This window comes from Triturus cristatus, chromosome 7 (genome assembly GCF_964204655.1).
Source record: "Triturus cristatus chromosome 7, aTriCri1.1, whole genome shotgun sequence".
NCBI classification, from domain to species: Eukaryota; Metazoa; Chordata; class Amphibia; order Caudata; family Salamandridae; genus Triturus; species Triturus cristatus.
In genome coordinates, this window is record NC_140590.1 from 1,623,344,557 (window position 1) to 1,623,367,974 (window position 23,418).

At 44.9% G+C, this 23,418-nt stretch overlaps 1 protein-coding gene across 5 annotated transcripts in view; it reads right to left on the reverse strand.

The window, feature by feature from the left end:
- The window catches only part of LOC146812555 (sodium-dependent lysophosphatidylcholine symporter 1-B-like), a 129,560-nt gene extending 112,115 nt beyond the window's left edge, over positions 1-17,445 (reverse strand). For 2 of the 5 annotated variants that reach the window (XM_085619584.1, XM_085619580.1), the window contains exon 1: positions 17,315-17,445. In XM_085619584.1, coding sequence (XP_085475710.1) covers positions 17,315-17,392 — 78 coding nt within the window. In that variant the 5' untranslated portion in view covers positions 17,393-17,445. Of the gene's footprint in view, positions 1-17,139; positions 17,260-17,314 lie in introns of those variants that run through there. The other 3 variants (XM_085619581.1, XM_085619583.1, XM_085619582.1) reach the window with 2 other exon arrangements.
- Positions 17,446-23,418: the final 5,973 nt, after the last annotated feature.

Below are 23,418 nucleotides of genomic sequence, written 5' to 3' on the forward strand. Positions count from 1 at the left end.
GGTGACCCTCCTGGAGCAAGGACATCACTTGCATAGCAGCAGCTCAGGGTCCAGGCTGGACTAGTGGCAATTACATTTCCTTTGTGAAATCACGCTAAAGGAACTTTGCTGACACAATCAAGGCAGAGGGACCAGGCTGGGACAGAGGCAGCGCCTGGATACCCCCCCAGGGTGATTAGCCACGCTATACAAATGCTACCTGATTGATTGATTCTGCTGGATTTTCCTGAAGTACTGTTCAGCAAAGGACCTCAGTGTAATCATGATGAGCATGGACCCTTCTGGGATAGGGACAAAGAGGATCCTGCTGGGATCTTAGCAAATGTTGGAAAATGCATGAATAGTAGTGACTCGTCAGCCTAGTGGACAAGCGGTTCTTTAGGTGCCCTGCTTGAACATTGGTAATGAGGGAATCTGCAGTGAAAGTGAGTATGGGATCCCTTTGCAATATCACAGACCTCCTGTCTCTAGCATCACATATCTTACAACGTAAGACAGAAAGCAGCTCAGAGCATGCACACGTGCAGCCTCTTCTGCTGCCTGCTACATGGCAAGTCAAGGAATATTCACAACACTTGTTGGGGTGAACATCTAAAGTCACTAAATTAACCTTAGCCTGGCACAGAGCAAACAGACTTAACACAGGGCATTCTGTAAAGTATTTATGCAGTACCAAAATAGTAATAAAGTCGAAATGCAAAACAATAAAAGTCCAAAACTGAAATGGAGAGATTGAGTAACATTTAATAAATTAAATGAAGCAAAAATAACAAACATCCAATAAGTGGAACTGGGGATATGAATTTTTAATTGGAAATAGCACCAAAACACAACAAGCATTGGCATAGCCAATAGGTCTCGCCTTTGGGACCTTATCAGTATTTAATTATGCAGCTCAATATCCTTGGTGCAACATCAACTGTTGCATGGCTAAACACTTATAATGTCCCAAAGGCGAGACCTATTGGCTATGCCAATGCTTGTTCTTTAAGCAGGCACTTGGAGTGGCTCCACTGGTGGGCCACAAGCTCTGAACATGCATTATCATCATCTTCAATCCAGACAGACTAAAGAACTACCGAGAACGAAATTTCAATTCCATTAAGGACATGGAAGTAAGGATTATCCCGCCCAGCATTACATACAAGGTTCTGTTCTGCCCACCTTTATGGATTGTAATGCTTTGGGAGTAAAGAGTCAGCTTTGGTTTGATTATCTTGTGTGATGGTTTTCAGGCTACGCTTGATTTTGTCAACTTACATTTTTCTGTACAAGTTTGTTTACTTCAGGTGACATTCGATTCTGTTGACTCGCATTTTTGTGTACACGAGAAAGTTTCCTGTGGTTGTCTTATTTGTTCCTATTGGGGTCTGCACAGAACGAAGAATGAAACACACAAACTAATGGGATCGGGAATCTATTGTCGTGAGAAAAAGAGAACGTGGGAGCCACGTCATGTGTGTTATAGACTCCATTTGGTTTTGGTTCACTAATTGAATGTGTTCGTGGGAAAAGTCGTCTTGGGGATTTTTATGGTTGTTGAGTTAATAAATTAATAAAGTGATGATGCATAATCCTAAATGCAGTCTTTAATAGAAATGAAACGTTCCTTCTGGATTGCTAGAAAAAGATATAACATCAAATATGCAGATGGAATTCACAGATTTAAAGATCCCCAATCAGCCAAAGTTTCTTTCGGGTTCTAGTTACACTTTGACTCCCTCTACGAACTGGGCCATAATTCCTTCCCGTCATATTTTATTATTGACATCAGTGATTTCCTTTTATATAAAAAAAAAGATTCGGAGGTCAGCAGATGCACAGATTGTGTTACAGCCAGCAGGAAATGCATTTAAATGTGTCAGTGCAGTGCCTACAAGAGAAAGGAGAATTAAAGGTTCCCTCTGCATACTTGTGGAGTCCAGAAAAAACACCATGGTCCCGGCAGAGCGTTCTGTCCTTACCCACTGGTGGGGTGGTAGGGGGAGAGTGAAAGAGAGCAGCACAGCAAGAGCAGTGTCCGTTTTCAGTTTCGGCACCAACGATACTGTGAAGGGTTTGGGTTGTGAAAGAATGCAGGGGGCTGTATTATAAAACGGAGGCGACTGAGACTGACATTCTTGCTACTGTAGCTCTCCAGCTGCTCTAGGAAGCCCAGTGCGATTTCAAAGTGAATTACTTCAATTAAATTGAATTCAAATCAGAAACAATTTTAACAAATCATGTAGAAATTAGGACGGTTCTCCAATTATACAGTCTGCAAAACAGGGAATACAGGACACCAAAATATAATGGCCAAAGGCACCAATTTATTAAAACCCATACAAATCCAAGCAAATGTGACTTAATCATTACTCGCACGGATTCCAGATGAATAAACACTCAGCTTCCCTATTGTTTACAGCTAATACATAAGTAACAAATAAATCAACATTCGACGATAGAGCTATGAGGAAACTACATTTCATTTAAAGAGTTCTGGGACAGACAAAGAACTTAAAACAGAGGTTAGCAACAACTCGAGTTAAACGTGGCCTCTCCATTTTCAAGCTTAGGATAATCTGAAAAGGCAAAAATAACCACGGTGGACTCCATTGTAGAACAAGACAAGCCCCGTGGCACGCGCGTTTGGCGGGGGAGCGCACCCTTTGAAGTACGATGCCAAACTAATTGCATGGCGGCACGATGCACGTGATTGTGCGTGTGCTCGCCATGCAATCCACTTTTGGGAGCACTTTTGGGAGCCCCTTACTAGAGTCTCGCATAGCGATTGCTACGCAATAGCTAGGCGAGACCTAAAAAGTGCCAGTGATAGTCAAAGGCCGTGGTAGACTGTGACCTAGGTGCAAATTGACGCTGACTGCAATGTGCGTGGGTCGGATGCTCCAACTAGGTTCATCGTGGTCAAAGATTTTTCCAGTGAACCCAGCAGACACATCAAGCAGGATTTGACACTCGAGCAAGATTACACTGTAGTGCCAAAAAGGATGCCCACAGACCCCACCCTGTATTTCCTGGGGAGTTCAGAGAAGTCATCTATGTTGTTAGAACCGGCGGTCTCTAGTTGGCAGAGGTATACACTTCTGACAAATAGGGACCCACCTTCTCTAGTCAGGGCAAGGGGATTACACACTCAGATAACCCCTGCTCACCCCCTTGGTAGCTTGGCAGAGCAGACAGGCTTATCTCAGAGGCAGTGTGTTAAACATTTATGACCACATACAGTAATAAAGTGAATACACTACAAATGGACACAACACAGGAGTTATTATAAAAATAGTATTTTTATATAAGGCTTAGCACAAGACCAAATAATGACAAAAATATACCACAATCTTAATAAATACTCTTTGGAAGGAAAAATAATAGTTCAGGTAAAGTTTCTTCTTAGGAAATAGTTCTTTAGCAACAAAAGTAAGTATTCTTCTGAAAACACAGTTCTTGGCAACAATGTGACCCCCACAGGAGTCACACGATGTCGAATTTACGATATTCCCAAGGTTCGGCGTCGACCGCGAGGAGCGCTACGTCGAGCCTGGAGTTGCAACAGACCCCACAAACACAGTACCTTTGGAATGAAGAAAACGATGATCCATGGCGTCGAAAGTTCAACGTCGATCGTGCCTCGGATTCGGGGCGATCCGCAGCGGCGTCGAGAGGTGTCGAGCCGGAGCAGCGCTCACGGCATCGAGAAGGGCGTCGCGTCGATGCGATCAGCAGCGGCGTCGAGACGGGGTCGCTTGGAGCTGGAGCCGAACTCACTACTCACTGGCGTCGATACCGGCGTCTAAACGGGGTCACTTGGAGCTGGAGCCGAACTCACTACTCACTGGCGTAGCTACTGGCGTCGATCGGGCCCGGCGTCCGGCGTCGAAGGCTCGTAACACTGGAGCCGTACTCACGATGTCGAGCTGGATTCGGCGGCGTCCGGCGACGTCGAGACTGCAGATTTCCCCTGGGTACTGGAAACAACACGTTCCAGCAACTAGCAATCCAGCAGAGGGTGAAGTCCTTTGGCCCTGTGACTTCAACAGGAGGCTGGCACTCTTCCAGCCCTTGGAGATTTTCTTGCAAGCTTGAGAGTACACACCAAGTTCCTCTCTCCTTGTCCCTTGGCAAAAATAAAGAAGCAGCTTCAGGTTCCCCCAGCAAACAGCACACTGGCAGAAGGGGGAGGCAAGTCCTTGGATCAGCAGGCTTCTTGTCCTTGGTAGAGGTTTCCTTGTCAGAAGTGATCTAAGTTCTTTGGTTCAGGGGTCCTTCTTTTATACCCCTTTTCTGTTTTGTTCCCTTTGTCCAAGCAGGGAAATTCCCCCCATCCTAGGTTTGTTGTGGGTGTTGCCAGGCCGAGGCACCTGGCCTATTCACTGAGCAGGGCAGGGTCATCAGCCGCCCAGCAGGAGGTGGAGCCAGTATTGTCACTGGCAGGGCAGGCTATCAGGGACTACTCTTCCCCCACTCGAAGTCTAGATGCCTCATTCACCCCACACTGACTCATTCAGACCTCTGGAGCCACCCAGCCCCTGACACACGCACCAAACCAGCAGAGACCGGTGGATAGTTGGACAAGAAAATAGCCACTTTCTAAAAGGGCTATTTTCAAACACAGAATTTAAAAACCATCCATCCTAAAGGGTGTGTTATTAAATTCTGAGTTCAGGGATACTAAACTCGACCTGCTACCATGCTCCCTGAGTCAGATAGATTATAATGGAGTTAATAATCAGTCTGCCCATTCTGGCCTATGGGAGGCAGGTAGCCCTTCAATAGTGAAAAACGAAAATGGCTGTAATTCACTATTAGGTCATTCCACACACATCAGGGCATGACCTACCTTTTACCAACAATGCACCCAGCCCTAGGGCCTACCATAGAGGTGTCTGAAATGTGGCAAAGTGAAGGTTTTAGAGACTGGCAAGAAGGTTTCCTTGCCAAGTCGACATGGCAGTCAGGGACAGCACGCACGCTCTGCGATCGCAGGCCTGGGACACATTTTATAAGCTGCTTCTGTGGGTGGCACAACCAGTGCTGCAAGCCCACCAGCAGCAGTTAACTTACATGCCCCTGGCACACGCGGTGCACTAGACTAGGGTCTGAACAGTAAGTCAACCAAGCCAATCATGGTAACACCAATCAATGTATCAATTTAACATAGGGAGCACTTGCACTGTGGCACTGATCAGCAGTGGCACAGTGCCCAAAGCAATATTCCAGCAAAAACATCGTAAACAGCGGAGGCCAACAGAAAAAAATGGAGGAGAGACTCATGCCAATGATGCCAGGTCTAACATATGTCCATTCAGGTAAGTCTATTGTTTGCTCCTCTGAGGCATTTCACACCTTTTCTCACATATATACAAGGCTAATCACTGGCTGGGAGAGCCTGGACAGCCAATGCAAATTAGCCTTCAATAAATTCAGGCAGAAAAAATGTTCAGGCAGGGAAAGTGTAACTTGTGCTGCATGTGGAACATGGATTTCCATTACAAATGTTGTTTTATTTGACATCACCGCAGAAGATTTGAGTTATGCCTCGCTTCATACCATACTGGACCCTATACGAGACCCCTGTCAAGGCAGCCACTTTGGAAATAGAAAGGTGCCACATGTCCAAAAGAGAGACAGTAAGCCATTTACAGGACAAATTTAGTACCTCTAAGAACAGCTGGGGCTAGGAGGATTTTGTGTTGCCTTGCTATCCAGAAGGTTGTAGTGCTCATCTCCATGAGCTGCTTTAACAATATCCCCTAGTTGCAGGCAGGACCCCTCTGTAAGATGAAGGTTAGAATATTCTATAAAGCAGATGAGCATGACACTCTGCCATGTTTGCTTGAGTCTTATTTCGACAAATGGAAAAGTATGGGGGCACTTGGACATATCTCAATAACTTTCAGTACTTAGGGTTGTGATAACTCTTGACCCGCCCTTGGCCTGAACTGCCAACACCATATCTCACGTCCCTATGCCAAGAAGGTGTTAGTACCTGTAGTCAAATCCAAGATGCCTGGCTGAAAGAAGGGGATCCCAATTATTCAGCCCAAGGTATGTACGCTGTCCAAGAGAGGGGGTAAAAACGCGTTGTGACAGCGAGAGGAAGCAGGGCCATGGAGGGCAGCATCAGGAAAGAGATTAAACACCTGCAGGATGGAGTGTGCAAAGGAAGGTAGCACAAAGAAGCCCCTGAGAGCAGTCAGTCGTGACGTGGAGAGATTGTTTTAAATAACATAATGAGTGTTGAAGGGAGGGAGTTACAAAGGGAAGCACTACTCATTCCCCAGATCATGATAATAGTTACAGAGACCCTAAGCCCCGCTCATTCAGCAGAAGAGAACAGATGGAACAATAGGAGGCCTGGAGAAGGATGGGTACTGTCATTGGCATGAGGCCTCTTGTTGAGACCCTCAGTCTCTTAATGGTTAGAGGGCACCACACTGCTTATGTACCATGTTTACCACTTGTATTCCAAGGCCATCCATTATACTGCAGGAAGTCCCCCTCAATGCTAACATCCTTGTCAGAAACAAAGCAGCCACCCTTGTGACAAAAGAACATTTTATTAGTCTCCCCCTGAAAGACCTATAACTGTCTTTTCAATTATTTTCAGGATTCTGGACATTCTGTTGGAGACATGTCTCCCCACCTGTCTTGCTCAAACACTGACTTTGCACCTTCTGATCCACCCTGTTGACTGTCTACAATGTATAATGCAACACTTTAAGTGGGAGGGGTTTGCCCAAACATGAGTCCTGGGCACACTGTGCCACTGAAAACAAGCCATTCAAGTCAGGGCGAACAGGTCGCTGGTTGCTAGTGATCCGGTTCAGCGAGGACCAAGCACTGCAGTTTGGGCTGGACTGTTCCTTTTGGAGTAGGGTCAAAACTGATCGGCATATGGCTGGGTCCAACCTGGGGAGGCATAGTGTGCAAAATAGCGATAGACTGAGATGCAGCCCTGAGTAATTACCAGTGGCTGTGATTAATTTAAGCATTCCACCCATCACTTATTTGTATACTTCAGTTTGGCACTCTATGTGGGACGGGTATACCCAGACGTGGATCCTGTGCACACTGTGCCACTGGAACCAAGCTATACCTGACTGATGAGCCCTAATCAGTGCAAAATAGGTCTTGGGCTGCTTGTGGTCCGGTACTGAGAAGACCTGGCCTGGCAGTTGAGGCTGGACTGTTCCTACTGGAGTAGTGTCAGGACTGATTTGAAATTCCTCCCTGTCAATCAACCTTTAAAATGTCTCTGTACAACTGGGTCTCAAAGAAGAACCCCGACAAATACTTGGATTTTCTTTAAATTTGTTTGACAAATCAGTCTTGCTAATGTATATTTATATTGCATTATTCATATATTTATACTACGTTCTATGAGTCCCATAACTCGAAAATGTATTTGGTCTCACTGTGGGCAAGACAATCCAGACCTACCACTGCCTTCTCCACCAGACTCAACTTCTGCGTTAAAAATGCCAACTCAAATGGAATGTATGTAAGATCCTGTGCTGGTGGGTTGCACTGTGACTAGTCCCTGGCGCTGACGTGTCACGCCTATCTCTAAGCCCTAATTTGGAGCACTCCCATCCTTAACCTGGAAACCATAATGTTAGCAATCAAGTCATCTTTCTTTGTATTAGGCAAGGTGTACAAATCTCCCTCAGGGTCACCACCTTTAGATTCCTCAAGCCAGTTCTCTTCTTCTCACACCTGTGTATCAGTCAGCTAAACAAGTCTCCTCCAGTAAATTTTGTTAGCTTTGAGTAGTATTCAATGTCTTGAGGTCGAGACTCGAGTAATCCCATCACTTGTCAAAGCCAATGTAAAACCTCTTCTAGGATCCAGGGGTAGTGATTGGTTAGCGGGCTGTAATCTATGAGTCTAATATAATATAGGGAAAATCAATACTATGGCACTTCAAATTAACTACTACGTTTCTCACTTTTGGCTGACTCGCCATGAGTAGGACAGTCCGGCAGTCAATGATTATCCTAGTATCTGGTATTAAGCTAAAAATCAGACACAGTAACAAACACAAACTGAACGTCTTGTCAGAGCTGCAATTTCCATGATGGATGGGACTAGATTTACAGGTCGAAAAAATAGGGTGGTTAAATGTATGATACAGGCAAAAAAAACAAAGAAATACAATTTTTAAAAGATGGTGTAAGCACTTTCTGGAGCTCCTAGATGGCCCCCAAACGCATCTATAACTTTTGAATACCAGGTGCTACAAAGAATAAAATAGCATGGTGCCCTACTGCCAATGTTAACCAACAGGCAAAAATTTGAATGGATTGCTACACTAAATTCAATGGTTTGAGGGAATTTAGTCTAAGGTTATAAATCAATCTAAATCAACAGGGACGAGATACTACACTGAGAGTTATCATATATCAAGTTGTCCAAGAGTGCCCTTTGCCCTAATGTTTTGTGCTCTTTGTGCAAAGCAAAGTAACTCAATGAGTTTGTGAATGCAAGAATGGAGTTACGAGCAAGAGAAGTCAAAAAATGAATTATCACCAGAAATCCACCGACCAAATTCAAAAGATGATAATAGGTTGACAAGACCAGTTGTTTAGCCTCTCAGAGTCCAGTTATAGGAGACAGGAGTCTGGGAGATGGCATCCTGAGGGATGCAATTCAAGACAATACAAGTTTAAGATCCAATTAGTTACATATTCTTTCCAAGGTTTTTAGCCGGCGAGAGGAGACGAAAGATATCTCTTAGGGTAACAACGTTTACAGACTGCATTTGCGAATGGTCCTGTTGCTGCCAACAATATCAGTTGATTGACTATCTTACAGGACTGAGGCACCCACAGAATACACAGGTACAACGAGCCCCAATGGGATTTCATGTTAGGATTCAACCATACTTTTAAAGGTGGTGTACTCTTCAATCATATTTTAAATGCAGGGGTTCAGCTGGAGCCTGTGGAGCAAAACCTCAAGGACTGGGGTGAAGCTGGAAAACCTCATGCCTGATAAGGGTGAATATTGGCCCAGTATAGGTCAGGGGCGGAGCAGACTTACCATGGTTATCCTACTGGAGGTGTCTCTACAGCTCCCCGACTGCAGGTGATTTTTGCTCACTTCTTGGCATGTCTAGCAACCTGGGTTACACGGATCCCATTGGCTCTAGAACAACTTGCCTCAGGTCACCTACAAGCAGAACTTCAGTCAACTGGGCCTGGTACATGCTTTTCATCAAATCAAGAGGCTACTCCTCTCCTTGGCCAATTCAACTTTCTCTCTTGCTAGTAAGTTCAAAGCAGCAAATATTTCTCCAGAGTGAAGAGAATGGGTAATGTCAAAGGTTGTAGCCCTGGCAAATATAGTTTCAGAACTAGTATGCAGTATCCTCAAAGTCTAATCGAGTTCTGAAGCCAAAAGGCTTCCTTCATACAAATTTGGGGGCATTGGCAGGAAACCAGAGCCAATCAAAATGCTACTTTTCGGCATTTTAAAATATTATTACAAACAGGAGGAGATGCATGCAAGTCTTTGTCCTGATCTCCAAGCTACTTGGAATGTGGGTCAGGCTGGATAGAACTGGTTAAGGTTACTTGAGGGCTGAAGACAGACTGGTTGTTAAGTGGCATCCTGCAGAACATGAGACACGAAGGAGATCCAGCAGAGCTGAGAACCATCTTCTGTAGGGAATAGAGAACGATTCTTCTAAGGCACTCTGAAGAGCTACAATGTAAGGGAGGGGACACTAAACAAAGGAACACATAGGCCCCTTCACAAGGAGCTGCCGCACTCGAGGCCCCTTCACAAACAGCCGCCGCACTCTTTGCGGGATCTCCGTCCTGCAGTTTTCCATTGTGGAGATCCCGCCATGCCTGAGGAGCCTCCGCCACGAATGTGGAGGCTCTTTGTGAATCGGGCCAGAGAGTCAAGTTTACTGAGGATGGAGCAAGAAAAAACACCATGACTACGGAGAAAACCACCATACTGTGCAACCCAGACAAAGCATCCCAAATGGATGTCAATATAGAAGTCCCTGAAAACATATGCAAGAAACACACACACACACATGAAACATACACACACGATACATACATACCATGTGCCAAAAGTTAAGGCAGGACTCCCATTATGTGACTGATGGGTAGGGCAATAGACAACCTCCTCACCAAGGGTGCTGCTAGAAAGGCTGAACCCCTAAACTATAACCTCCTTTCACCAGTCACCTCGCATCCTGGTACGAGAAGGCAGTAGCCATCTACACTACAGTTGGGAGTCACTTTGTGTGTTCTTGCTTTCAGGGCAGCATTGCTTAATAAAATGAGGGCCACCTACATTGAGCTTGTACAGAGTCCACGGGCAGGATGGGGGCAAGATGCTAAGCAGAAAAACCGACAGGCCGCATGGAACAGTTTTCTAACCATACAGTGGACTTAACTCTGCACATCAAAGAAACCTGCTGACCTCAAAATGTGGTGGGCTGTACCATTCAACACTGGGGTAGGCTGTACGTTTCAAATATCAGCCTCTCCAACCTCTACAATGAGCCCCAGAGAATGGGGGCCAAGGGTGAAAGTAGAAACGGAGGTACACGGACTCAGAAACGGGGAACAAAACAAAAACTTTAAAGCTAGAAAATGGAAAGCTCAAAGTTAACACTTGAGAACCGGGATGTAGCATAATCAAGTACAATTATGGGCTAGAGAATAAACTGGTGGAGGTAGATTTGTAGTTTTGGGTGGGCAGAACAGCCAAATACCAGCAAAAGATTGTGGCGCAATGTTTCTGGTAACAAATTGGGTTGCAGACAGACAGCTTGGGTACAACAGATGACATTGAAACGCAGATCAGTCCAAGCTCCCCTGAGCCTAAAGAAAAGTTGTGAACCTTGGAGGAATTAGAGAGTCTAGACTAACGAGGGATCAGGGCACCTCGGAAGGTGCAAATGCCAGAGCTGAAGGAATTTCTCACTTTGTGTGTGACTATCCCTTCATCCTTAGCTTCACACCAACCTGTGCAGACTGGCTCAGGGACAGTGAAAGAAATGCCTCCTACATATAGCTTTTAGTTGAAGAACGAGGCATCTGTTATCCCTGAAGACACAAATGCAATCCAGAAAAGGATAACAGAAAAGATCCCAAAAACAAAACAAACAAGCATTTGCAATGAATAGGTCTCGCATTTACACCAGTTTAAGCTATTGGCATTGTAAATGACGATGCTTTTTATTTATGTTTTAAAAACTAAAACAAAAATAAAAGGCATTGTTATTTGCAATGTCAATAGCTCAAACTTGCGTAATTGCGAGACCTATGGCATTGCAAATGCTTGTTTTCTGAAGAGGCTATCTCGAGTTTTCTGCTGTACCAGGAACCAATCAACCTAGCCAAACTAAAGCCTTTTGCTATGCAGCATTTTTCAACTGAAAAAAAAATCTCTTCAAAACACTTTATACCCCTTACACAATAACTTTTTGCGCCTGCCCCATTGTAAATGCTCTGAATCATACATCAGGCCATCACCCACTTTTTATTGATGTATTTATTTATTTGGTTTTATATAGCAATAACATGACCCAGGGGGTAAAGCACTTTACAAGACGAAGGATAAAAAGTAACAAAGTTACAGTAAAGCCAGCACAACAAGACCAATGAAAGAGCAGTGACTTCACAGTTGTGTGCATTATACAAATACTGGTCCAAACAGTATATACACGTACCAGCCTTTGCATATGCCATGGGATGAACAGTGAACTCCAGCGCCACTTTAGCCAGGCTAGGGAGTCTGAAATAATCAGGTAACGCTGGAGACCGAAGCCAGTTTAGACTGTTCAATAAGCAGTGAACTCAGCAGACCTTATGTCAGATCTAGTCTCCACTGTTGCCGCATTTTGACCATTTGGAGAGACCGACTTTATTTCAACAGGCGGAATGTGCTTTCGGTGCCACCACCTACCAATTTTTTCCCCTCTACCACACCAGCCATGAACTACTTCAAATACTGGAGTGGAGGGCTTATCAAACCGGGACATACGACTTCTCCATGACACCCTGTTCCTCCTTCTGAGCACTGCTGCAAGAGGCAGCACGGACATCCCACTGCCTCCAAGAGACAGCTGCAGGCTGCAGCTTACAAGGCAAGCATCGTGTGCAGCAGTACATCACAAGTTCGCAGTTAGCGGCTCTTTGGGGTCGGGTGGTGGTTGAGGGTAAGGCCATGTGCCCTCATGGCCCCCTGCAGTGTAGGATCAGCCAACCTCTGCAATCTGGCTGCCCGCCTCAACCGGGCTCTCATAATGTAACCTGCTTATGCAATGTCCTATTCTAGGCCTTCTAGTGTTGTGGGGACAAAAGTAATGCTTTCTATGAAATATTTAATACTATCATTTGAGTGACAATTCATGTCACGTTGGAGACATTTGTTTACTGTAACTTCAATGTAACCCGAGTGGTTGTTCTGGTGTCTGAGCCGGTTAGATCAGTTTAACCTGGGGAAAAGTTCTGCTGTCTACAAACACGATTTAAAACATCCTTGGAAGAGACAGACTTGAAAAAACCCACAAAAGCCGATAGATTTACGACATAATTCAATTAAATCTTTTTTATTAAACAAATAACAAAAGACAGTGGCATACAAGCGTAAATTTCTTTCCGCAAGGTACAGTTTAGGTCACAGAATTATAGCAGTTATGTAACATCGTGTTCACACTATTGTTCTGTCTCGGTTCTGGGACTGCTAAGCAGTTAATTTACGACATAATTGATATAAGATCTTGATATCCTGTCATAGAAGGCCTTTTTTAATAGCACCTCATTACTTGAAATGCATGTAAACCTACACATCGTTTGTCCTCCATAGTATATCAAGAATTCTTGGGGAGGTGGGCGTTTCTTTCTTTTCGGCACTGCATGAGAGGCTCAGACCCGTTTGGCGCATCACGAAAGTAACTGAAAATTTCATGGCAGCCCTTCAGAACTGCTTTGAAAACGTCGGTCAGCAAATTTAGGGTCGACCTTCCAGACGAGCACAGGTTCACATTTTCGCACATTATACCAAGAGATGTGCCCTGAATGGCGCGCCACAGGTCTCAAAGTCTGTGTTCGTGGCATGTGGCTGCCCACTTTTGCACCCAGCAAGCCAAAATAATGGACTAGTGGGAGGCCAAGCTGGTATCTTACACTTGTACACTTGGCAAGGAGAAGCAGCAAAGGAAAGGCGACCTTCAATTAGTCATTTCACCAATTAGCCATCACCCCTTTAGGTTTCTGAGGGTTCTTCAGATAAATCTGTCACCTGAAGCCGACAGCCGTGCAGCGGGTCAAAGCCTTTCAGACAAGGACGCTGCAGCGCTGCCATTTTGTCGCCTTCGAGTTGTTTTTTTTTTTGTTTTTTTCTTGTCGTATTCCACCTGAATCCTGCACACTCCACCGTCTTTCACTGCAGCAGATGATGTCCCCATGGGGTGGGGAGCTCATCCTTCCTCGTTATGCCTCATTCGCCACAGGGCAGAAGCATCGCACCTCCGTCTGAGCACTGCAAACGGGCGCCAGCTCTCCTCAGGCAGCCGGCAACCATCACGAGCCGTCTACCGCCACGAAAACTACAGCTAGCTTCACTGCTTGCCAGCAGCAGGCGCGAGTCAAAGCAACCGAGCGAGGCAGACGAGCCCTGCGTTCTAGAATGAACAGGCTGCAAGGGGGTCCCTCAGGAGAGAAGCTCGGCCGCAGCTGAGCACACAACATATTCCAGCACAATTTTACCAAGATACTACGAGGGGGCACTGGGTAATGCCATTCATCCATTCCCTTGTCCTTAGAAAGCCTTAACTTCTGGCGGCAACCAAAGACGGCACAGCTTATGTGGCATAAGTCCCACTTTGGGACAACCTTAACCTACATCGCACACATTGCTTTTTTCAAGTGGAAGCAATTGGATCCACTTCCTTTCTGCTGAGTGCAACCAAAAGAACAAGCACTCGCCATTCCCGCTGTTTATTTTTGCATTGCGCTTTCACTAAGTGAAAGCGCGATGCAAAAATAAACACGCGGCGCCCTGTCTCCTTTTGGGACGACCCATTCGGACTGGATCTCACGCCTCCTTAAGATAAGAAATTGCTTCACGACAGCCGTGAAGCAGGTGATCCAGTCCGGATGGGCCGGACCAAAAGGCCAAAGGGAGGCAACCCAAAAAGCTCATTTCCAATGGCAGGCCACCGTTTAGCATAAACTGTGACGCCAGCCAATTGAAATGAGGGGCGGGGCTTAAAGCCCTATTCTCAAAATCCTCGTTCAAAATAAATCTCAACGCCACGCAAGACCACGCCACGCAAGACCTAAAAAAGAGTAGGTAACAGGACTTGTAGATCCAGAAGCGAGATCCAGTAAACGTTCACGTTTGCAAGACATCTTTCTGTCCACACATATTTCTGAAACAAGTATATTCAATCCCACCTAATCAAGTTTTCATATGCGTTTGTGCAAATGCTTGTTTGGGTATTTACTTCAACGGTGTTCCTGTGCACAGAGCAGTTTTAAAGTGTTGCTCCTAATTCGGCTGGTGAGGTTACTGTTCATTTTCAGACACACTAAATGAAAACTCAGGCGCCCTTCGGCCCCCTGTGCCCAACTCCTGGATGCCTACCTAACCTACAGCTTCCTAACTTACCTCTCGAAGTGGTTTTGAATCAAGCCCTGGCACACATTTGTAATGATTATAACAAGTCAATAACTTCAGTTTCAAGGCAAATACATAAAGAATATGAATAATTTAATGATTTTCTTATTGTGACTCCAGCCAACACGTGTTTCGTCGTTCGGGACAAGACACCCGCGACTTCTCAGGGCTTTAGGTCAATGAAACAGTCTTATGTGCCTTCTAACTGGTTATAATTCCGTCCCAGCCTGAATGTGGCTGGGCAGGTTGCATGTATTCCACGAAAAATGGTTATTCTAGCATATATCGGCGAAGCACGATGCGGAGTAAATCTCGTGCTAGTGTAGGGGCTGCGTATTAAATCAGCCCACGACGCGCTGTATTAAGCAGCGTTAGAGCCTATGTTCGATCCATCGGCACCTCAGTTTTACCTCTCGAAGTGGTGGTCTCACCTGAAGAATCTCCGTCCCCGAGCTTGCAGCCTTTGTTCATCTGGTAGCTTCTCCATTGAAATCCATTGAGCGCCCGACAGCACAAAAGCACCCTGCACCAAGCCGCCCAAATGCCCCTGGAAGTGCAACATCTATCCTATTCTACTTCCCCACTTGCCCTGTGTAAGTGACCAGGAGCCCAGCTCCCACAGCCGCGTGGCCTGCCTGCTAGCAGCCACCAACCAAAGGCCCCCTGCCCGCCATAGGCCAACATTGGGCTTAACTCTCTCTGCACCCGACTGCCCCTGTGCCGCTGAGGGTGTAACAACTGTACCTACCTGACCCTGGGAGACCCCTGAGTCTATGCCCAGAGCCTCAACTCTGGCAGTCGAGTACACACCTGAAAGCAGATAACTCACTTTTTCTCCATAGGGTAACATAGACTGGTTTCACTTGGAATTTCTTCTGTCGAGTTTTGAAACTTTAAATATTCGCTAAAAATCAGCCGAACAACGATAACAAAATTACTCACCTGTTATCAGGAGAGATCCCAGTGCTGGATCTTGGTGCCCAGCACTGACCCTGAAAATTAATTACAACTGTAATTACCGATAACTTGATTTTCCTCCATAGGATAACATTGCCTAGTTTTTGCCAGAAATTCTTCTAAGTGTCGATTTTTGAAACATACAAATATTCCTTAAAAATCACCTGTGTAACAAAAACCATTTATTTCAACTGTTTACAGGAAATGCACCACGGCTGAATCCAGGATTCAGTCCTGAGTAAGAAAACCATACGCAAAGTAACTGAAATTGCATTTACTTAAAAACTCACATTGAGATCAATGTTATAATTTTGTTTGAATTGTGTTGCCTATTACAACAACTGTAACTATTGCATTTAAAAGTCTATTGTAAGTATACAACTACAGCATTTTATTCTGAGAAAGTATTTTGATACCTATTGTTGGTTCTAAAATAAAACTACTATATATTTTTATATACAAAACAATTGGCCTAGAGTTCAGTTCTTGAGTGTGCAAGACCATTTGCTGACTGAGTGTGTACAACAAATGCTTTACACTGTCCTCTGATACTGCCTTACTGCTCGACCAAGCTACCACTTTAGAGAGTAAGGTTATATCTAACTTTAGCCTCTGCCAAACCTCTGGGGACTGTGGACTCTGTGCACACTGAACCTTACTTTGGTGCAGTATATACAGAGCCACTTTCTTACATAGATGTTATTGATATGTCTGTATATATGTTAATTTGACGATAATCAGTTTCCTATTTGTTCTTGCACTCCATTTCACCTCCAGTTCCTCTGTAAAAGTACCTGGTGCCCAGATGGGGTCTGATTCACGATAAATAAAAATACATTTCCAAATTAGTTTTATTTACCCGTTCTTTTTTTATATTGGCTAAAATATCCCGGCATGCTTAGCACGACTGACTGCAGTAGGACGAGCACAGCGTGTCCTGTCATGGGTCCACTTGGCAGCTATGTCTAGGTCAGAAGCCGGAGAACCGGAGCCTTTCAGATACAGACCTCCCTCAAAGGAAGCCTGCAAAGATGTCAGGGGTCTAAGGTCATTTGCTTATTACCAAAGCGTGCAGATGCCACTGATGTGAGATAACGGACAGACATCCTGTCTATTTACATAGTGCACACCCCCGAAACCCAGCTGTCTTTAAGGCGGGGCTCAGACTAGAAGTGTCGCCCGACAGCAGCCGACGCTCACTTTATAGCTCTGGGAAAGAGCCGGCTGGACCCGACTGTGTCAGTAGAAGCCACTTAGCTCCGACTTGCAAGCAGGCACGCAGCCCACTGAGCTACCCTGACAGCCTCCTGTCCTATGATAATGTTATTTGCCCCTCATGCCACAGACTTGACCAGGGGTTGAAATGCTTAGTTATGAGGAGTGTAATGGGGCGTAGGTAGGGTCATCGAATCTGGAGGCAAGGCAACATTAAGTATGGGAAATGTTAGGGTAAAAAAAAAAAAAAATGGGAACGTCCCGCCCGCTAGAACCACCGGACTTGACAGGTATCCTAATTATCTATTAAAGACAAACCTGACGTCACCTGAAGAGCTTCGCCTCCACCTCAGCTGGTCTGTTACTCCGCATGAGTATCCGGTCTCGAAGGTCCCCCGCTTTACACCATGGAACCCCGCCTCCATTCCCCGTTATGACTTTATTCCTCTTAGTCGTGCACGTGGTACCCCAAGAGCGCCCCCTCACGGCCTACCTTCGGCTGACGGACGTCCTCCTGGGTGGCGTCGTCTCGCCGCAGCTCAGGGTTGAGAGGGATCCCCGGCTCCTCCATTGCGGTCACCGCGTAGGAACAAAAACACGGGTGGGAGGGGCAGGCTGGGCACCCTAGACTTGACCCCGCCCATACCTTAACGAGGACTACCCTATCGGCACCACCCTCCCCTCGTGGGCCCTGCCCCTTCCCTGAACCGGTCCATAAAGAGCAAGGCATATATAAAGCAATAGAGAGCTCGAGCTCGACCCGGGAGAATTTGAAGCCTTTAGTTACACAAGGACACATTCATTATTTGGTAGTACGGAGTGACTCGAACCTGGTTCCCCAGATGAATGAGCACTAAACAGGGAAAAAACTGCCTGAATTATAGTTTAATTAAGTAGTCATTGTTTTGTGCAGCCCCAGTTCTTAATATTTGTACAATTCACATTCCGTAAGCAGTTAACTTGTCTTTCCTCTTCCTTTCCGAACAGTTTTTTTTCTTAAAACCCATTCACATTAAGATTTAGAATTTTTCTATTTTTAATAAATTGATGGAATTTCCAGGAGCAAATTTCTTGTACTTCCGGAAGTCATAGTAATTGTATTTGCCACCAAGCCAGCATTTTACCAGCATTGCTGATATTTTTGTGTCAAGACTTCTTAAAAATCGGGAAATTCGCAACATCTAATACTCCTCAAATTCCATATTAAACGAAACTTAACACAGCAAATGGAAAAAAAAATATTTCAAAAGTAGTTTAGAGCTGTCTAAACTATTCCCAAATTACTAATAATGCAAACAAAGGCAACATTGACACAATAAAACAGAATATAGTATATTAGACACAATTGTACCTAAAGGTCAGCTTATTTGAATCAAGAAACATAAACAATTGGCCTGTCCTTTTCTGTGAGAAAGGTGTTCACCCTAGTCAGGGTCGGATTGGTAAGGGGGTCACTCGGGCTATGGCCGAGGGGCCTGTATCCGAGTTCCAGCTGTGAGCTGCTTTTTTGGACTGCTTGGGGGAGGGGGAGATTTGGGCGGTGTCGCTGTTGTTTGGACACCACTAGCGGCCCAGTGGGTACCTGAGTGGCCTTTCTGGAGGCAGATGGGCATCCATTATCTCCCTTTTATCAATGGGCAGAGGTGTCACTCCCTTTCTCCTGCTGGGCCGGCCCATTAATGTATGCAGTGTTTTGCGAAAAGGAAATATGCAAACGTGGGCCACTTTTTTTTTTGCGTGCCCAGGCCGATTTTTTGATCCCAATCCAACCCTGCTCCTAGTAGGAAATGGAGTAGTAGTGTAAATCAGTATAACAAAAAGTGATGAAGAAAACTGAGCACACTTCTGGCAGTAAGACAACTCAAGTGACCTCACCATCACCCAGCACATGATGCACAAGGTTTAGTGGACACCAGACTGTGCTGCACTGGTATAAAGGGTATTGTCCAAATACTTTGATGTCCCATTTAATTTATTGTAGGGATGATCTCATTCCTGACACCTTTGCCAAATATCTCGCAGGGCAGGAGTCACGTTAAGGCAGTGGTCGAAGGGGTGGAGGAACGTAGGGGAAGGGTGGGTGAAGAATTAGAGGATGGAAATAACCTGAGAATTGGGTCATTGGGCGGAGTCAGAGGTGTGGCCAAAAAGAGCAAAACATCCCAATTTTTAGTATTTGTTTGGCATTTCACTGACCAGTTACCGCTTATTACGTTATTTAATTCAATCAATGGATACACATGTTTATTTAAGGTTTAATATGAGTAATTGACATTAAAATACATTCCCAAAGTGGGATGTTTCCATTCACAGAATGTCCCAAATACGCTTAAACTGGAATCACAGGCCATTTGTCTCACAGCCATGCAATTTCTGTCATCAGCACTTCTCCTTCCTTTTTCCACAAGCGCAGTTCAAATATGATTGGCAAAATATCCTAGTTTGCAAATGTTTTCCACATAATAATGCTTCTGCCGTATTTGCCACATAATGCATCAAAACATTATCTGCTGCATAATCTGATGATTTTAACTATAAACCTGTTTGTACCTCAAACGGATCAAAATTTACACACACAAAAATGCGACTTGTGTTGCTGCAAAGTGGAGGAGGGCCCTTTGCAAAGGTTGACTGGTCACCTTACTCACTGCTGCATTTGCATATTACACTGGTACGAATGAGGCAAAATCTCTGCAGAGACTATTAATATGAGTAAAAATAATAAAGTATCAGAAAATGTACCACATTAGGCTGCAGCCTTTTTTTATCTGCATAATTTAGTCAACTCTGCAACATCATTTTGTCCTCCATTGCTGCATAATTCCAGTGGCTTCAAAGCAGGCAGCACATGTTAAAAGTGCTTGCGCATGAAGCATAGAGACACGGAAGTTTGCGAACCTAGGTTGGTGTGCGAGCAAATCCTGCATTGCTGATCCCTGTTGAGTTGCACTACTACTGCTGAAACAAGGCCAATGGAGGTACCAATGGGTGAGGCGGACTGGCCTAAAGGGTCCTGTGACCTCAGTGACAGAGTCACTGTCGCTCTAGGGCAGACGTCTTCGATCTGTGGGGCGTAACCCCCAGGGGGGCCGTGGAGTCCTGGGAACGGGGGTCATGCATTCCCCAGTCTCACTTTGCCTGGATTCTTAAACATTTGCTTTGGATTTGGGAGAAGACAACCGTCCCAGGACGGCTAATTTCCATTGTTTAAAATGCTTCAGCTGAGTCTCCTGTTCTGCGAAAAGCTTTTGTGCCAAGGTGCCTGCTCGCCTGAAAGAAATGCAAAGGTGCCCCATTAGTTAATCTGCAAGTGTAAAGGGTGCTTGGGACCCCGTGAATCACTCCTAGCTTTGTGATGACAAAGAGTTTTTTTTTTTAGTGGTAGTGCAAAGAGTTAACAACTGAAGTGTTTGCTTTTAATTGTAATTACACAGCAGCCCTTAGTACCCCTAAAGAGGCGTTGAAGGGATACGTTATGTAAAAAAGAAATTGCATTACATACTCCCTAGTATTACTAAAATCTACATTTTAGAAGCACCATTTTATTGTAAATCTATTTTGCATCAGTCTATATTTTTTACCGAGTGTAATGCAAATATAAAATAATAACTTACATACTCATAGTGCTTTCAGTCACAGGCTGTGACCTCGTAGTACTAACAATACACTATTCTCCACTGCACTAACCAAGATTTAATTCTGTCTCTCTCTGGTAACACACAGAACTCTGCAGTGCATTAACTAATAGAGGTTTCATAATGTAGTACAGTGTATTTCCCACTAAGTAATAACTTTTTACATTTATTTTTCATTTACTCTGCCCATTATTTTATTTGTTGGTACCTGGTGGTGAAAGACCTAAAAATCATACAGAATATTTGGGCTTATTTATATGACGCTTGCGCCGCCAGAGTATACGTTTTTTTTACGCTCCTGCGGCGCAAGCTTCTGAACCATACCTATGAGGCGGCGTAAAGTCACCCTGCACGGCTTTGCATGGCCTCATAGATATTGAGTAAGACAAAGCAGGGCAAGTCGCTGCCTTGCCTAACTCTGCATCAAGGAGGTGTTATATGGGCGCTGCGTGGGGGTTCCCACATAACACCCATGGATTTTGATGCTGCGTCGTATTTACAAAATCACTTAAACCTGGGGCAGCACCAAAAACGTCTCCCCAGTGAAAAAACATGTCATTTTTTCCTCTTTCCATGTGTGCTGCATTCTGCAGCTCACATAGAAAGAGGAAAACATCTCTCAGGATTGTTGTTGTGAGGGAAGGTGCCCATTCCTGCACAAAAACAATCCTGCCTATGTTGGTGCTAGGCAGCAATTTGTGCGCTAACTCAAGGGGAACGGACAGGAATGCACCGTATTTCATAAATATGGTGCATTCCTGCCCGTTCACATCAGCGTAGGGCAGCACAGCAAGAAGACTTGCAGCGCTGCTCTATTCCAATTCCTCATAAATAAGACCGCTTGTTTTTACCTACACCTTTGACCACACCCCCACGCTCACTGACCTTTGGTTTGCTAAACACTGTTTAATAATATTTCCCTACTGTAAAAATTATTTTGTGTGGGAATTGGGGGTGTTTATGGTTGTCAATGATGAGTACCAGGTTCTAGAAATTTTTGTCAGGGGGGGGGGGATAGGGGGTACTTACTCCTAAAAAAGTTTGACAAGGGGTCTCGGCATCAAAACATTTGAAGACCTCTGCTCTAGGGTGTACTGCTTCGTAGGCCTACCGCAAGACTGGAGGTGAACTTCAGTATAAATTGTTGTAGACAGGCCTTCGAGGTTAACTCACAGTTGCCACAGCTAGGGTGCCCCTGCTGGTGCTAAGACAGCCAGGGCTTCTTAGGTCTAGCATGGGAATGTGGTCCCTCAGGAGAGTGGTCTGGTCATGAAGGCTGAACCTGCTGACCCAGTTCCAAATTCGGCAGCTCTGGCCATAGTGCCACATCCTGTCCCTCACTGAACACCATACTGCCCCAATGAGAGAAACTCGTACTGTCCTCAGCTACAACCCTATTGTGCCCCACTATAAACACCTGGATGCTACTCAATTCAAATTATGCAGTAGAAAAGAGTAATATGTTGCCTGAAAAAAAAGTAATAACATCCTGGGAAGAGCAAACACTCATAGGGAATGCAAGATTAAGTAACGTATGTGAAATATTAGCAGGAACAACATGGTAATCTTAACGCTCATTACACTCATTATTCAGAAATCAATTCGTATTTTTGCCTGAAAAGTTAAGGACATGACTACACGGCCCAGAAGGGACCCATTTCAAAGTACATTGCTTAAATCCTTACAAAATGTAAGCAGTATGGATCAAAAAGACCACATCGCTGAACACAGAGCTGCGGTACACATTTTATAAACTATAATAAGGAAAGCTGCTGATAACGATCACATTAAAAGTTTTCCACTCCCTGCATCAACCAGGTATTGCAGAATCTCCAGAGAGGGAAGGAAAATGCTACTTACCAGTATGCATCTGTTCTTGGCATGTAGAGCTGCAGATCTACACACTTTTGCATAGATCGCCATCTGGTGTTGGGCCCGGATGTTTGCAGTTTGTTTTTCCTCTTGGAAAGTCTTTGGAAGTCACGAGGTCGGTGACTCCTCCCTTGGTTCGTATTGCGCATGGGCTTCGGCTCCATCCTCAGATTGTTTTTCGCCAACAGGGAAAGATGGAGCGTAGTAATAACAGTGAAGAAACCCATGTGTGTTGTATCTAAATAAGATAGACTGGAACAGATACAGGTAGGCGGGTGTAGATCTGCAGCTATACATGCCAAGAACAGATGCATACTGGTAAGTAGCATATTCCGTTCGAGGCATATGAGCTGCAGATTACACACTTTTGCATAGACTATATAGCAGTTCCTAACCTTAGCGGCGACCACCGGTATCTACTGCAGTGGTTTGAAATAGTGTTTTTAGTACAGCCTGGCCCACACTAGCTTGTTGCTTGGTTTGCACATCTACGCAGTAATGTTTAGTGAAAGTGTGCGGTGTTGACCATGTAGCTGCCTTGCAGATATCATCTAATGGGATGTTCCCTAGAAAAGCCATAGAAGCCCCTATCTTTCTTGTAGAGTGGGCTTTAGGGGGAACAGATAGCGTGCGTTTTGCTTTGTGGTAGCAAATCTGTATGTATTTTACAATCCACCTAGCTATCCCTGATTTAGAGATGGGGTTGCCTTTATGAGGTGGAGAGAAAGAGACAAACAGTTGCTTTGTCTTCCTGAAAGGTTGTGTTCTCTGGATATAGTAAAGCAAGGCCCTTTTAACATTTTGTGTGTGTAGAGCCCTTTCTGCTACCGTTTGAGGTTGCGAGAAAAAAACCGGTAATTCTACCGATTGGTTTAGATGAAAGGGTGAGATGACTTTGGGTAGGAATTTTGGGTTGGTATGTAGGACAACCTTGTTCGGGTACATTTGGAGAAAAGGTTCTTGTATAGTAAGTGCTTGTATTTCACTGACCCTTCTAAGGGAGGTGATAGCTACAAGGAAGCTTTAGGCCTTCCATGAAGGCTTTAATGGCAGGCACTCTGAAAAGTGATAGGTGCTGTCTGTTTTGTAG